We start from the raw sequence: 13,710 nt of genomic DNA, 5'->3' as shown, positions 1-13,710 counted from the left end.
CCCCCCCCCCCCCCCCCAAGATACTGTCTTCCTAAAACCTATTCAGAGAACCTGGAATTGGCCAGGTGACTTCAGACACCCCTCAAATTCTTTTAAAAGAGCAGAAAACTTGATGGCCTGTTCAGTGAGAGTATTAACTTCTGTGCTGAACGCCGCACCTTGCAGTCGGACAACTGAAGAATTTTGGTTTTGAAGAACAAATACTTGCAAATAGGAATTTTTGGATTTGCATGCAGTGAAATTTTGGACTGAGCAATCTTGACCATGTGCTATTACTAAGACTTAGTTCAAATATAGTATTTTTATAATAAAATACTGTCTTCTGAAGACCAGTAATATGATTTGACTTTTAATATAGCAAGGCGTAATGTATAAATTCCCTCTTTTACAGGTTTTATGGAAAGAATTCTTCCTATGTCCATGGTGGCTTGGATTCCAATGGAAAACCAGCTGATGCCGTCTATGGGCAATCTGTAAGCTTTTGTAAAACTGAGTGAAATACTTTTGCAGGGAATTAAATAGTTACAATTAGATTTTTTCTGATCTAAGGTCTTCTGGCTTGTTTAGTGTTTCAAGCAGATCCATCTATTGGATACGGAGCATATGTGTGTTCATGCTCTCTGGGGTGTTCGTAGTTGGTGCAATGTGAACATCTTGGACAAACCTACTCTGGGACTTGAGAATTAATTTGCAGTAATTTGCCATCCTTTTGTGCTTGATAGGCAAACTTGTCACATGTTTCGAAAACTATCGACAGCTATGAAATTGGGAGATGAATATTAAATACTGATAAGAACACCACATTAGAGCTGAGTGCCCTGGGCTATGCTGTTGCAGTGTTGAAGCATTTAATGGTATTCAAGCAGTGATATCTTCTGCAAATTAACACGAACTCCAAGTGTCCTCTTTGACTCTTGTCTCAACTCAGAAGAAAAAGCACATGGCATGATTGCCTGGGTTTTTTTGTTTGTCTGGGTGCTGCCTTGATGTGAGTTCATTTTGTGATCAAATTTGCAAGTGGCTCCAAAATTAGAGAGGGAGGGGGAAAAAAGCCAAACAGCAGACCGACCTAGGGAGATTAAAACAGTGAAGGCTGAAGGTATTGAGGAAAGTTTAAATATAAAGAACTACACCAAGGGGGAGTGGCTTTTGGGACTATGCTCTGTAGGGCTTTGAGGGCAACCCTAGACTGCAAGCCTCACCCTGAACTTGATATTCTCTATACCCGCCAATCTGCACTATAGAAGTCTTTCTGATAAACTGAATTAACTTAGAAAATGGGTAACTGATTCTTCTTTGCCTTTTGCAGGACATCCACAAGAAGGTGCTGTCACTGAACTTTAAGGACTGCCACACAAAGATCCGTCATGTGGATGCCCATGCTACTCTTAATGATGGTGTTGTAGTCCAGGTGATGGGAGAACTCTCCAATAACATGCAGCCAGTGCGCAGGTTCATGCAGACGTTTGTACTTGCACCTGAGGTAAGCTTTATTGTACTTCAATCATGGGCTAGTGCTGACCTGAAAATAGCTGCAGCTATTCAGCTCCACGCTGGAATCTGAGGATTCCGATTAGAAAGTGTTTCTTGCACAAGAGCCCAGCAGTGGTGTGCTGCAAATGCTTTAAGAAGTTACATTCCTTTAATTTGTTTATGCTAACATGGAACAGTATCTGGAGGGGATGTAACATTTTGAGTTGTGCCTAAGAAGTATCATTAAAATGTTGCTTAGGTAGGTATTCTCAAAATATTGCTGATGCCCACTTAACAGTTGTATCTTGCAGCTGATACCTCAGACATCTAGTATTGGAGAACAATGCTCTCCAACATTTGAAGACTTGCATTCCAAGCTTTCTGATACTATAAAGTATTGACTTCTTGCTGCAGTTGCTTTCAAAATAGCAGTTTTCAAAATCATGTGACAGTTGAAAGTGGGAGTGAAGAAAGAGAGATGGTAATTGAGTGACATTATTTTTAACTTGGCAATTTCCAATTTACATTTTGGAAGCTGTAGCTCCCAGTCTTTTTTTCAACTTTGGTAGTTCATAACAAATTGTTCTCTTCCCTGAGTCTTGATTAACGCATGGAAAGAGAGGTCCATGATGAGCATTATTGCAGCCCACCCGTCTTATTTACAAGTACCTTGCTAGGTTGAGGACATGCTTTTGCTTCTGCATTCTAGAGGCTGTATAGTTGAGGGTAGCTCCTAATCTCCATGTCTCCAGCCTTTCCTAACTGGACTTAGTTTGACCTAAAATCCTGCTTTTGTGTTTGTGATCTGTTACACTTTTTATATTTGACATGCTTCAAATACTACTTCTTAAATACAGCACCATTAGGGAAACTACTGCTATGCAACATCTGAGCATATTAATAAATTCTCTAATGCTTACATAGGCAATATGACACTAGACCTATCCATAAAGTCAGGTTGCTTTCAGGTATTTCATTTAGATTACTCATCAGTCTCTTGGTATTCATAAAGAGCTGGCTGTTCTGTATTTGATCACCCTTTCTTCTCTGAAGTCACAGACACACGAGCTATGGTGTGCTATCAGGATACAGATAGATTACCAAGTGCTAACCACTTTTATAAAGTGGAATGAACTTCTCACCCTTTTCTATTTGAAATAAAACTCAGTTGCGTCTTAGAAGTAGAAAATTACACGGACAAGGTGCAGCAAAATAGTTGGTATATACATGTCTATTACTATACACTATATACTATCATCCTCATGGTAGTGAAGGCGGGCCTATCTTCTTCAGACATCCCAGCCGGTCCTGGGTTAGGTTTGCTTTCCCTGAACAACTGCCTGCCCCTTTTGAACTAACTTTCTCTAAGCTGTGCGGCAGCGGGGAGAGGCACCTCTCCCATGGCCCCCAGCCCTAGAGCTGCCACAGCTGGGGAGAGGCAGCTCTTCTCCCCCTCCAGCCCCAGAGCTGCCGCGGCTGGGGAGAGGTGGCCGCCTCCCTTCCAGCCCCAGGGCAGCCTGCACCTCAAACCCCTCATCCTCGACCCCCATCCCAGAGTCCGCACTCCCAGCCAGAGCCCTCATCTCCCTACACCCCAAGCCTCTGCATGAGCCCCCTCCCGCACCCTGAACCCCTCAGCCCTACCCCCGCCACACATCACCTCCATATTGGTGCACATAATAAAATTCATTCCTCACATGCATGGGAAAAATTAGAGGGAACATTGCTTTTGAGTCCCCTTTTAAACTTCCGTAGTCTTTGACTTTGATTCCCAGGCTTTTTACATCCTAGAATTGTCTCTTAATGCCCCAGTGTGTTTATCATCAGGTGTCCTATCTTGAGCCATTCTGTTTCCTTCCTGCTTGTTTTCCTTCTATATTACCACAGTAAACATTCCAATTTACCAGGTGAGCCGACAGTATTCATGAATTATTGTAGAGCAGCTCCAAGCCCATAAGTCTGTTTGTAATTGTGATCTGTTGTTCTCAAGTTGGCCTCCAAAAAACTTTCTCAAATCCACAGCTAGATGCAGTTGCTAGCCTTTTGTTTGGCTTTAATTTGGCCTTATTGATCCTGTCAGCCATAATGAAGCAAGGTATAGCTGTTTGTTTGGACTGAATAGCATTTTTCCTTTCTGCTTCAGGAACCATTTAAAAAGCTGTACAGTGTCTCATTGCTTTCTGCTGAGTTTTATGGGTTATGTCATAGTCCTCTCTGTTGCCTACAGGTGTGTGCTTGCTGTTATGGTAGAATGGCTTTTATGATTGCAACAGTATTTCCATTTTGACAGGCGTGTCAAACCTTTATTTTTAAAAATTATATGTATGTCAAAGCAAATATGAACCTAGTACTTGAATTTTCCATATTGGAGATGAGTTTATAGGTTTTTCCTCATAGAATAGGAAATAGTTGCCAATCGCTGTGGCCCAGATCCCTAGGTCTGGCCAAACTGCTTAGTGCAGTACATGGAATGGGGGGTAAAAAGTGGTACAAAGCAACCTCTCCACTCCCTTGATCCTCTGCTTGACTGGAGGCCAAACCAGTCCTATCCTAGCTTAGGATAGCCTCAACTACAAATTTGCTTTAAGTTGCATCACCTAGTGTGGTGATTCTTTGGAGTGCAGCACATGCTAGTATTCTCCCCTCATGGCCTGCCCAAGAATGTCCCTTTTGCTTGGGGGCTGAGTGTAGAAGCAACTTTGCTGGTTTTGTGCCACCCAGAGGTTCCCTCTGTTGGGCAGTTGCTACTTCTGCACTGCCAGAGTGTCACAGGAGGGGCAGAACTGTGACCAGGATCTTTCACTGTGGCTGTAAACTCTTCATAATCATGTAATGTTTTGATCTGGGACTGAATATAACGGAACCAACTTCTTATTCCTGCTTGCCTCCAGGGTTCTGTTGCAAATAAGTTTTATGTCCATAACGACATCTTCCGCTACCAAGATGAGGTTTTTGGTGATTCGGACACTGAGCCTCCAGAGGGTAAGTAAGTACCAGGAGCCTGGAGAATTCTACTGGTGGCAGCTTTTGTGGCATTAGTGGGCATAGTAAGCAACTCTCAATTCTCAGACTAGAGGAGATTCTTCTGTTACGAGAAGGCATATTTGCAGTAAATTCGAATTGTGTCTCCTGTGTTTTTTTTCCCCTTGTCCCTTCTCTACTGCTGGTACTTCAGCATGGGCTGGCGGAATACAGATACTGCAGTTGCTGTCACAGTCCTCCTTCCTGCAGTGATATTCAAATAAAACTTCCCAAAACATATATGTATTTATGAAAGAATCCCTTTGTTGAGCTTGGACAGTGTGATGGGTGTAACTTGAGTTCTCCTTCTTCCCTAACCCACTCTAGAATCTGAGGAGGAGGTGGAGGAACCTGAGGAAAGACAGCAGACCCCTGAGACGGTTGAGGATCCTGGTGCTTACTACGAGCAGTCTGTCAGGTAAAAAGACTATACTTTTACTATGGGGAAGTCAAACCTTGTGCGTTGTGATCTCTTTAAGGACCAGGTCTGGAGTCAGATGTGAAGAGAAGTCAGGAATGAACATGTTTTATCTCTAGAAGTCGGGCTTCTGCTGCAGGAGCTGTAGCATCAACATTGTTAAATGATACACTATTAGCTGTGAGGCTGAGACTGACGTTCTACAGAATAACCTGTAACTCACGTCCCCCAGAAGTATATGCCTATTTAAGTGAATTTTGCTATGCCCCAGTACTTTGCATTGTACTTTGCATACCTGGGTTATAAGCATGCCTTCAGTACGGTTCTTTATCCAAATTGAAAAGCGAGATTGTTCCCATTCATGATGTTTTTCTATAGCAATGACTTGGAGGAACAGCTGGAGGAGCCAGTAGTGGAACCAGAACCTGAGCCTGAACCAGAGCCTGAACCGGAGCCAGAACCAGAAGTGCAGGAAGAAAAATCTGAGCCGGTATTGGAGGAAACTGTTCCTGAGGAGACAGTGGAAAAGAGTCCTTCTCCAGTCCCTGCAGACCCTGCTCCTGTGGTGCAAGAGGATTCCAGGGTAATGAAATGAGTGACTTTCACTGTATTGTTTAATCAATATGTTCATCTTTTTTTTTTTTTTTTTTTTCCCCTCCTCTTCCTTATGTATAACACACCAACATCTTTGCTCTGGCAAGATGGGGGTAGCTGGATGAGAGGTATCCAAATTCTTTTGCATATGACTTTTCTCTCCTGCTCCTGAATTGTCCTTTTCACCTCAAATTGAGCTTCTCCACAGAAAAACAATGGGTCAATTAGCTGGTTGCTGGTATCTCAATAGGACGACACATTATCAAGGCCCTCTATTTTGTACCTGTTCAGTTTGCTCCAGAAACTGGCTTGAATTTGTCCTTGACTTTTTTTTTTTTCTTCCAATAAATTGAATGCTTATGGTGAGGCTTGGAAGAATTATGTTTTTATTGGTTGTTAATAATAGAAATTTAGGCAAAGTAAGAAAAATACTGCTTGAGAACTTACTAGAATTTGATTTCAGCATAATTACTTTTGTGTTTTGACATGTGATATTGTGTGTTAACAGTTATTAAGCTTGAACTCTTTGAATCTCAACGTCTACTGTCGTTAAATAAGCGTCTTCCCCTCGTAATTTCCCACAACTGGGAACATTTAATTGGGTACAAGGAATCTTAAAATGCACTTTGCGCATTTGGGAAAATTTAATAAGCATCGATAGGCACTAAATTTTTTTTTTTCTTTTTGAAGTCGGTCTCTGCCCAGCCAACTTATGGCTGTGAAGGCATCTTTCCAAATATGATTAGGGTGTAACCCCTGCAGTGATGAGTCTAACAATAGCCCCAGTTCTGTGCTGCATCCCTGCCTATTTATGCAGTGTTCAGGGGTTAGAAACAGCTTGATTCCCCCATTGTAGCAGGGGAGGGGGATCCATGGGTGCCACAGGTCTAGTATAGTAGCCCTAGGAATGAGACCGTGTGGGGCTCTAATGCTCTGCACTCTGGTTTTCTGAGTTGGGATGGTTCATAGGCAGCTGTGGGGAAACGGCTGAGGGCTGGATCCAGAACTCAGAAGGCTCAAAGGTGTCTTTAAAGCTGTTACCACCACCGCAGCTGCCACTCCTGAGAGGCACAGCTCAGGGTCTGGGCCTCTTGCTAGAAGTAGAACTGCAGGCCTTGAGTTACTTAGTAACACTGTTCATTCCTTTAGACATTTTCGTGGGCGTCTGTAACCAGCAAGAACCTCCCACCCAGTGGAGCTGTTCCAGTATTGGGAATACCACCTCATGTTGTGAAAGTACCAGCCTCGCAAGTAGGAATACTGCACTAATCACAGAATACTTGGGGACCTGGGTGAAAATATGCAGTAGAAATTCCCTGCTTATAGCATGGATTTTAGGATTCTTCATGGGGTTTTGGAATTGTTAGGGGTTTTGTAAATAACCTTTTAAACAAAAATCACATTTGTAACCCTTGTAGCTGGGAAGAAAGCCTTCATCAATATGGACCAAATGTGTTACACTCACTACACACTGTGATCTGCCTTGAAAAACATACGCAAAAATCTAGTGAGGGCAGTTCCACAGAGCTTGGGCAAACTTGCCAAGTTAGAGGTACTAAAATCTTTCAGCCATGATTAGGCAAGATACACTTCATCTCCCTTTCCAACATTATGTAGCACCAGGGTACATTTTATTGAATGAGGGATAACTATTAAAAGTCTAGCACTACACAGTAAAAACAGAACAGCATTTCATTTTGAAGTTACAGGTATAACTTGAGCTGAAATGCATTCTGTTGCCACTGATGAAAAGAACTGCTAATCTTTTGCAAATTGGAAATTATCTCGGTATAATCTAAAATTTGATAGTAAGCTCTGAAAAATGAACTTTGCTACTAGCCTTGCCTGTTTTTACATATCACTTATTGCTTGTTCATTTCTGCAGCCCCGTCCTGAATCCAAGCCTGAATCCCAGACTCCACCACAGAGGCCTCAGAGGGATCAGAGGGTGAGGGAGCAGCGAACAAGCATCCCACCACAAAGAGGGCCTAGACCAAGTAAGAAAAGCTAGAAGAGCATAAGTACTTCACTTTTTTTCCCATTTCTATCTCCTTTTAATTGCCTAAGGAGCATATGAAGCACTCAATGTACAATGTGCTGATTAGTGTTGTTTTTTCAGTTCTTAATGATAGATATTCTAAGTCACTTCTGCTGCTGTTGATGTTTTAGCTGATCTGGACCTGAACCTCTGTTTTAGAAATGAACTTTCACAAATATAAAAAAGTTTGTAGTATTTAGATGGGGTTTTTTTGTTTTTAGGTTTGCTCATCAGTGTGAGTTTCTAATGCATGGCTGTTGTGAAAATTATTGAAATTCCACTAGAACTTGAGACTGAATCTTATTGCTTGCCAGTTACTCTGATGATTAGGACTGTTCAGGTATCATGCATGCTGTTTGGCTTTAAGCAAGTATGTTTGTTTTTTAAGTTCGTGAAGGTGAGCAGGGTGACATGGAAACTAGACGGATTGTTAGGTACCCAGACAGTCACCAGCTATTTGTTGGAAACCTTCCTCATGATGTGGATAAAACTGAACTGAAGGACTTCTTCCAAAGTAAGTTGCTGACTTTGCTTTGTTCACCACAGGGTTTTGGGGCTGCAACCATAAGCACATGTCTGTTTCTGCAGAACATTCTAATGTGTGACCAAAGAACTTGGCTCCTCTCTTGCAGATTATGGGAACGTTGTGGAACTCCGCATCAACAGTGGTGGGAAGCTCCCTAACTTTGGGTTTGTGGTATTTGATGATCCTGAACCAGTTCAGAAGATCCTTAGCAATAGGGTAAGGTGGCAGTGTTTGGACCAGCGGAGATTTGATTCTGCAAAGTAATGTTTTTGAGTCCGTTCCTCTCTGTTAATGGTGGGCAATGTCTGTCCCTCCCTTAAGGAGAAGGGATGTTCTTTTAGCCCCTCTCTTCTTCCTCTGCTCCCAGTTTACGTCCATAAATGAACCACTCTGAATAAGTGTGATTTACGTGTTCACGCTGATTGGCAATTAACACATGCAGTTGGCCAAATTTAATGCTGAAGCAAACTAGTATTTTACAAACCTAAACAGTTAACCAGTAAGCATTAGTCTTACTGTTTTAACCAGACCTAACTGTTAGCCCCCGGACCCTGCTGGCTGCCTGCCCACCCCAGGCCCTGCCAGCTGCCCGCTCCGGGAGCAGTTCCTCTCCCTTTAATCGGTTAACCATTTAAATGACATAATTTTAATAGTTTAAACAGTTAACTTTTAAAATGGATATTTACATCCCTAAAGCAAACCAAAAGAGAGAGAGAACTGCCATGGAGAAAACAGAGCCCAAATAAAGAAGTGCTGAAAAAGTGGGGGGAACCATGTTTGTGTTTGCTTTGAAGAAGGAATTTACATCCTAAACAGGCTGGGTGCAGAGTCACCTGCTCTCAGCCTGGCCACAGCCACTATGAATGTAAAAGGTTATAGCTAGTGACCCCATCGAGATTGTTGTGTATGTGGTAGATCTAAACACTTTGTACCCACACACATCTGCGCCTGTACAGCCAGCCGTTAGAGAGTTCGCAGCAGTCGGGGACTTCTCTTCCTCCCTCACCCCTTCGGTGTGACCCCACACTTACAGGCTTTTGGAGAGGAGTGGCCAGTCCTTGGCCCTTTCTGTATTATATCTGTTTATATCATTTTGTGCTCTTTTCCTGCAAGTCTCAAATCTGCAGGCTCTAGGGAATGTTTGTGTCAGACTTAAAGTATAATTAACTGTGATGCTCTCCTTCTTGATAATATAAGACAGTAGTTGGGCTTTATGTGTATATTTAACCCACAGCTGAACAGTTCAAATATCTTTTACTTCTAATAATTCAGAACCCTTATTTTCATCTGTAATTTAACTTTAGTTATCTGTATTTATCTTCTCCAACGATCATGCACAGTATGCTGAAACAAGCACGTTTCCTTTAATTCTATACCGGTTCTTGCAACAATACTATCTCTGCTACATTGCAAATACTGCATATTGGAATTTAAAGATTACTAGTAATCTTTATCAACCAGAGAGCTAAACCTGCTTGCTAGCAGTTCGTGTGAAAGGGAGGCCCTGCCAGTGGAGTCTAGGGGCAAAGTGACAGAGAGATACTTAAACCCTATTCTCATACCTGGTTGTTAAGAAGGGTGTTGGTACCCCTCATGCCAGGGTATTGGCTCGGGCAGCTCCGTGAGAACTGACAAGTGGGAATCTTAGCTGAAAAGCTTTCTGCTTGTCACTGGCAAGAGGAATTTTCAAGCCCTTTTTTGTATATTACAGCATCCAGAATAACTCATGGTCTCTAATGAGGTATAATTGATATATGTATGAAGGAACCTTCACTCTTGAATTTCTTAGCTTTTTGTAGACTTAATTCCTCAGCCTTATGTGGCAGTAGCTTATTTACTACTTATGCTAACGGGCCATGTGTCCTGATTGGCCTCTTCTCTCCTTCAGTGAAATTTGCCAACTCAAGGTTTGTCTACACAGCGAGTTACTGCGTGGCAAGCCAGGCAGCGAATCTACAGCGCACTGTGTGCTAATTCACCATGTGGACACTGCTGCAGCACACTGAACGTCCCAGAGTGTGGCTGTGTGTACTATGGTAGTTCTCTTGCTGCCATATAGACAAGCCCTCCCGTAACTCATCATCACAGCAATACAAAATGCTGCTATATTGAAAGTGAAGGATTTCACCAGAATGCATGGAGGGTGCAGTATGGGCCTCTGAGCTGCTTCAAATCAGAAGAAAAGTCAACTGGAACACTGTAGCAGTGATCTTAATGATTTTTTCATTGTATTAAAGTGTGTCAGTGAAACAAGCTCATCTTATCTAACCACTTGCCAGGAAAGGTGGAGCATGTAAAGTGTTCAACTGCCTGAGAAGTCACAGTTGATCCATCCTTCCAATTGTTTGAACAGTCACCCCCCCCCCCCCCGCCCCATAGCCTTCTCCTGCCACCCCCAAAAATGTGTGGCTGAGTACACAATTGAGAGTGTGTTTTTGTTTTTTTTTTGTTTTTTAAACCTGTAAATAGGTAGCTGCCATGAGCTTTATTTCCTTCTTTCTTGTCTTGCTCCTGTTCCTAATACTAATCCCATTGAAGGGAACAGCATAAATTTACCCAGGTGAAAGGCTTTGTTGGAGAGTTACAGCTGCATTGTTAATGCTGGTAAATCTCTTTTCTTTCTCTTGCAGCCCATCATGTTCAGGGGGGAGGTGCGTTTGAACGTGGAGGAGAAGAAAACACGAGCTGCCAGGGAGGGTGACCGCAGAGACAACAGACCACGTGGACCTGGAGGCACTCGGGGAGGGCTGGGGGGTGGGATTCGAGGGCCTCCACGTGGAGGCATGTCTCAGAAACCAGGATTTGGAGCTGGAAGGGGCGTCGGGCAACGTCAGTGAATGCATCAAGGATGTTGGCATGGTGGCACAAACCCTTGTTCCTGCAGATTTGTGAATTTCAGCCTTGGGTATCTTGGAATGTGGCCCTAGCCTGTTATAGACTGCTACGTTTGATACTATTTTGGCCCCTTTTTGTTTGTTGTTATGGTTTTGTGATTTTTTTTTTTCCTAGACCTTGTCCCAGATTCCAGCTTTGTGGAACAATATTTTAGGAAAAGTGGATTTTAAAAAGAAAAGAACTGAAGTTCCTTGCTCACTGCAAACTTACGGACTGGATTTTTTTTTTTTTTTGTACCAGTGGTCTTTCCTAAAGGAATGTGTGGTTGTTTTTTTTTGTTTTTGTTTTTTCCCTCTCTATACTGAAATTGGGTGCGTTTCAGTCAGCGGAATAATCTTTCACCTGCATGTGTTCAAGAGCCTGTAGGAAAACCTAGTACTTGGCAAGCATTTCAAGGCAGGAGAAACTATTGTTTGTCCCTTGAGGGTCATGTGCACATCCTCTGGTCTGGCCATGTTGCCACTTGGAAAATTGACATTCACTCTTCTCTCTGTGGCGCTGTAAAGTGGAATAAAGGGTATCCATAGAATCTTTTTTCTTTTGATACATGATCACGAAAAGGAATTCTAACTACTGTTTTACCACTTACAAATTTTGGATTGTGGGATAGGTTTTAAATGTCTAGAACTTGACTCTTAAAACATTTTTCCTGAACTTGTGAAATTTTTTATTGAAATAGGGAGTTTTTTTCATGTTTTAGTTTGTATTTGTAAAAAAAGAAAAAAGAAAAAAAGAAAAAAAAAAAAGCAAAATTGTTGTGCCTTCTATTTATCTCTCATTCCAGTCTTGGCAAATTGTTAAAAAAATAAAAAAAGTCTAGATTTGCTTTATCAAGTGGAGTATGTTGGAATTCTTGTGGAGGGGTGAGTTTCCCCTCCATTCCTCCCATCACTGCCTTTGTCGAAGATAACGACAAAAGGTTCTTTGGAAACTGAAGCAACCTCTGCTGTGGCAGTAGGTAGAGATGTCTAAACTTATAAAGCACGTTGGTGGTTGGCTGAATGTTTGCTTTATCCAGCTGACTGAAAAGTTACGTGATTTTGTAACAACTCCCATTGTGACTAGAAAACTGTGGTTGTGGATATTTTATTGTTGAAATGTAAGTGACCTTTTTAGGATAATGTACACTTACTCTGTTCTTTATTATGGGGGGGCTGCTTTTGCAGTTTGGGCATTAGTTTAGAAACTCCCCTCTCCCAGAGGTGAAACTGCCTAGATCAGATGCAGCCTCTGACAATTATGCTAGAGGTGTACTGATTGCTTATCAATTGCTGGTATATACTCCTGGTATTGAATAAGTATCTTTTTCATTCTCAGATTCAACTAAAATTGAAAATAAAAGGCAAGACTGTGTGTACAATTTTTATTACAGCAGTCTTAAAGGATTCTGGGGAATAGCTCACTATTTTGGTAATTAACTTCCATTGTATGGAAAAACATCTGGAAGAAAATTGCAATCTTGCTTCCAGTTTAATACCAGAAGCCACTGCAGTCCGATTAGAGCGGTGGCTCAATGCGCCACCACCTTACATTGATATGAAGTGACTGGATGGTACATCAAGCTCATATGCCCCCTGCAGTATCTGCATCACAGCGGGCACCCCGGAGAGCTTATTAGTAATTGTCTTCCATGTGAACCAGGATTCAGTGTGTCTAAGTTCTGGGTTTTCTAATGCAGGATCTGTGCAGATGTGATGTAATGGCATATACATATCTCGTGGCCTCTGACACGTTCCGCTTTACAAACTAGAACAGAGCTGTCTGTGGCCAGGGGGAGGTCACTGTAAACCATACCAGAAAAAATTACTTGTGAGAGTTGGTGTAGTTTAAACGGTCCAGACCTCACTAAAGTCATCGGAAGCTTTTGTCAGAGACTTCAATATTTGTTTAAAAACTGTTGTTCAACCCACCTCTCCTCAAACATTTTACGGACTGACTTGACTTTTTTCACCTGCTCCCAAAAGTATAGAGGCATGTCCTGGCACTTGAGTGGAGCTAACTGTAATGGCTATCCTGGCAGTGTGCCACCTTAGTGCACAGACATAAAGGAAATGTACAGTTCCCTCTTGCGGTAATAACCGGTAGTGTCTGTTCTAAATGCTTTTCCCAACTTCAGATCAGGAAAACATAGTTTCTACCATTGCCAAGGGGTTAAGTGCAAGTCCTTCTCTGAAGTCTCCCCGCTGGTGGTCTTTCTTTGCTTTTCATACCTACAGCTCCATAATGATGGGTACGTATAATATACTGCGGAGGGGAAGGAGAACGTCCTCTGCTGAGGGGAAATCAGACTCTAGTAACAGATACTGCACTTCAGATTATCAAAGCTTCAGTAAATAGCACCTTTGCCTTACACATGCCAAAGCTGCGAACACCTCTCCACTTGTTAAAGGAGTACTTCCTCAAAGGGATTTTGTCATAGTTTTTGACTCAAAATATATTTTCGGGAAGGCAGTGGAGAAGACTTGCAAAGCCTAAGTGATTTTGTGTTTGCTCTCTCTGTTTAGACAGCCAGTCTTCTGTGGTGTGAACCACGTCATTGTTTATAGTGCCAGAAGAACGCCAGGAGGCAAAACTGATCAGATATTTGTCATAGTCTAAGGTGAATGAAATGCAGAAATTAAGTCTTGCATCTTTTTCATGTGTTTTTGTTATCAGAGAAATGTTACTTCTTAAAAAGAAGTTTATGCCGACAGCATCGCAAACTCTATGAATTCATGATTAAGGCTACAGTTTTCACATAGAGGT

The 13,710-nt window shown here is 42.2% G+C and overlaps 1 protein-coding gene across 4 annotated transcripts in view; it reads left to right on the top strand.

Moving 5' to 3' along the window:
- The window catches only part of G3BP1 (G3BP stress granule assembly factor 1), a 33,104-nt gene extending 21,360 nt beyond the window's left edge, over nt 1–11,744 (top strand). The window contains exons 3-13 of one of the 4 annotated variants that reach the window (XM_074960263.1): nt 392–473; nt 1,310–1,483; nt 4,365–4,455; nt 4,822–4,912; nt 5,291–5,495; nt 6,656–6,757; nt 7,392–7,503; nt 7,933–8,058; nt 8,156–8,286; nt 10,701–10,796; nt 10,851–11,742. In XM_074960263.1, the coding sequence (XP_074816364.1) occupies nt 392–473; nt 1,310–1,483; nt 4,365–4,455; nt 4,822–4,912; nt 5,291–5,495; nt 6,656–6,757; nt 7,392–7,503; nt 7,933–8,058; nt 8,156–8,286; nt 10,701–10,796; nt 10,851–10,907 (1,267 nt within the window). In that variant the 3' untranslated portion in view covers nt 10,908–11,742. Of the gene's footprint in view, nt 1–391; nt 474–1,309; nt 1,484–4,364; nt 4,456–4,821; nt 4,913–5,290; nt 5,496–6,655; nt 6,758–7,391; nt 7,504–7,932; nt 8,059–8,155; nt 8,287–10,700 lie in introns of all 4 variants that reach the window. The other 3 variants (XM_074960260.1, XM_074960261.1, XM_074960262.1) reach the window with 3 other exon arrangements.
- The last annotated feature ends 1,966 nt before the right edge of the window (nt 11,745–13,710 follow it).

This window comes from Natator depressus, chromosome 8 (assembly GCF_965152275.1).
Source record: "Natator depressus isolate rNatDep1 chromosome 8, rNatDep2.hap1, whole genome shotgun sequence".
Lineage (NCBI taxonomy): Eukaryota > Metazoa > Chordata > Testudines > Cheloniidae > Natator > Natator depressus.
Note: the sequence above shows the minus strand (reverse complement) of the source record. Positions and strands in the feature narration are given on the sequence as shown.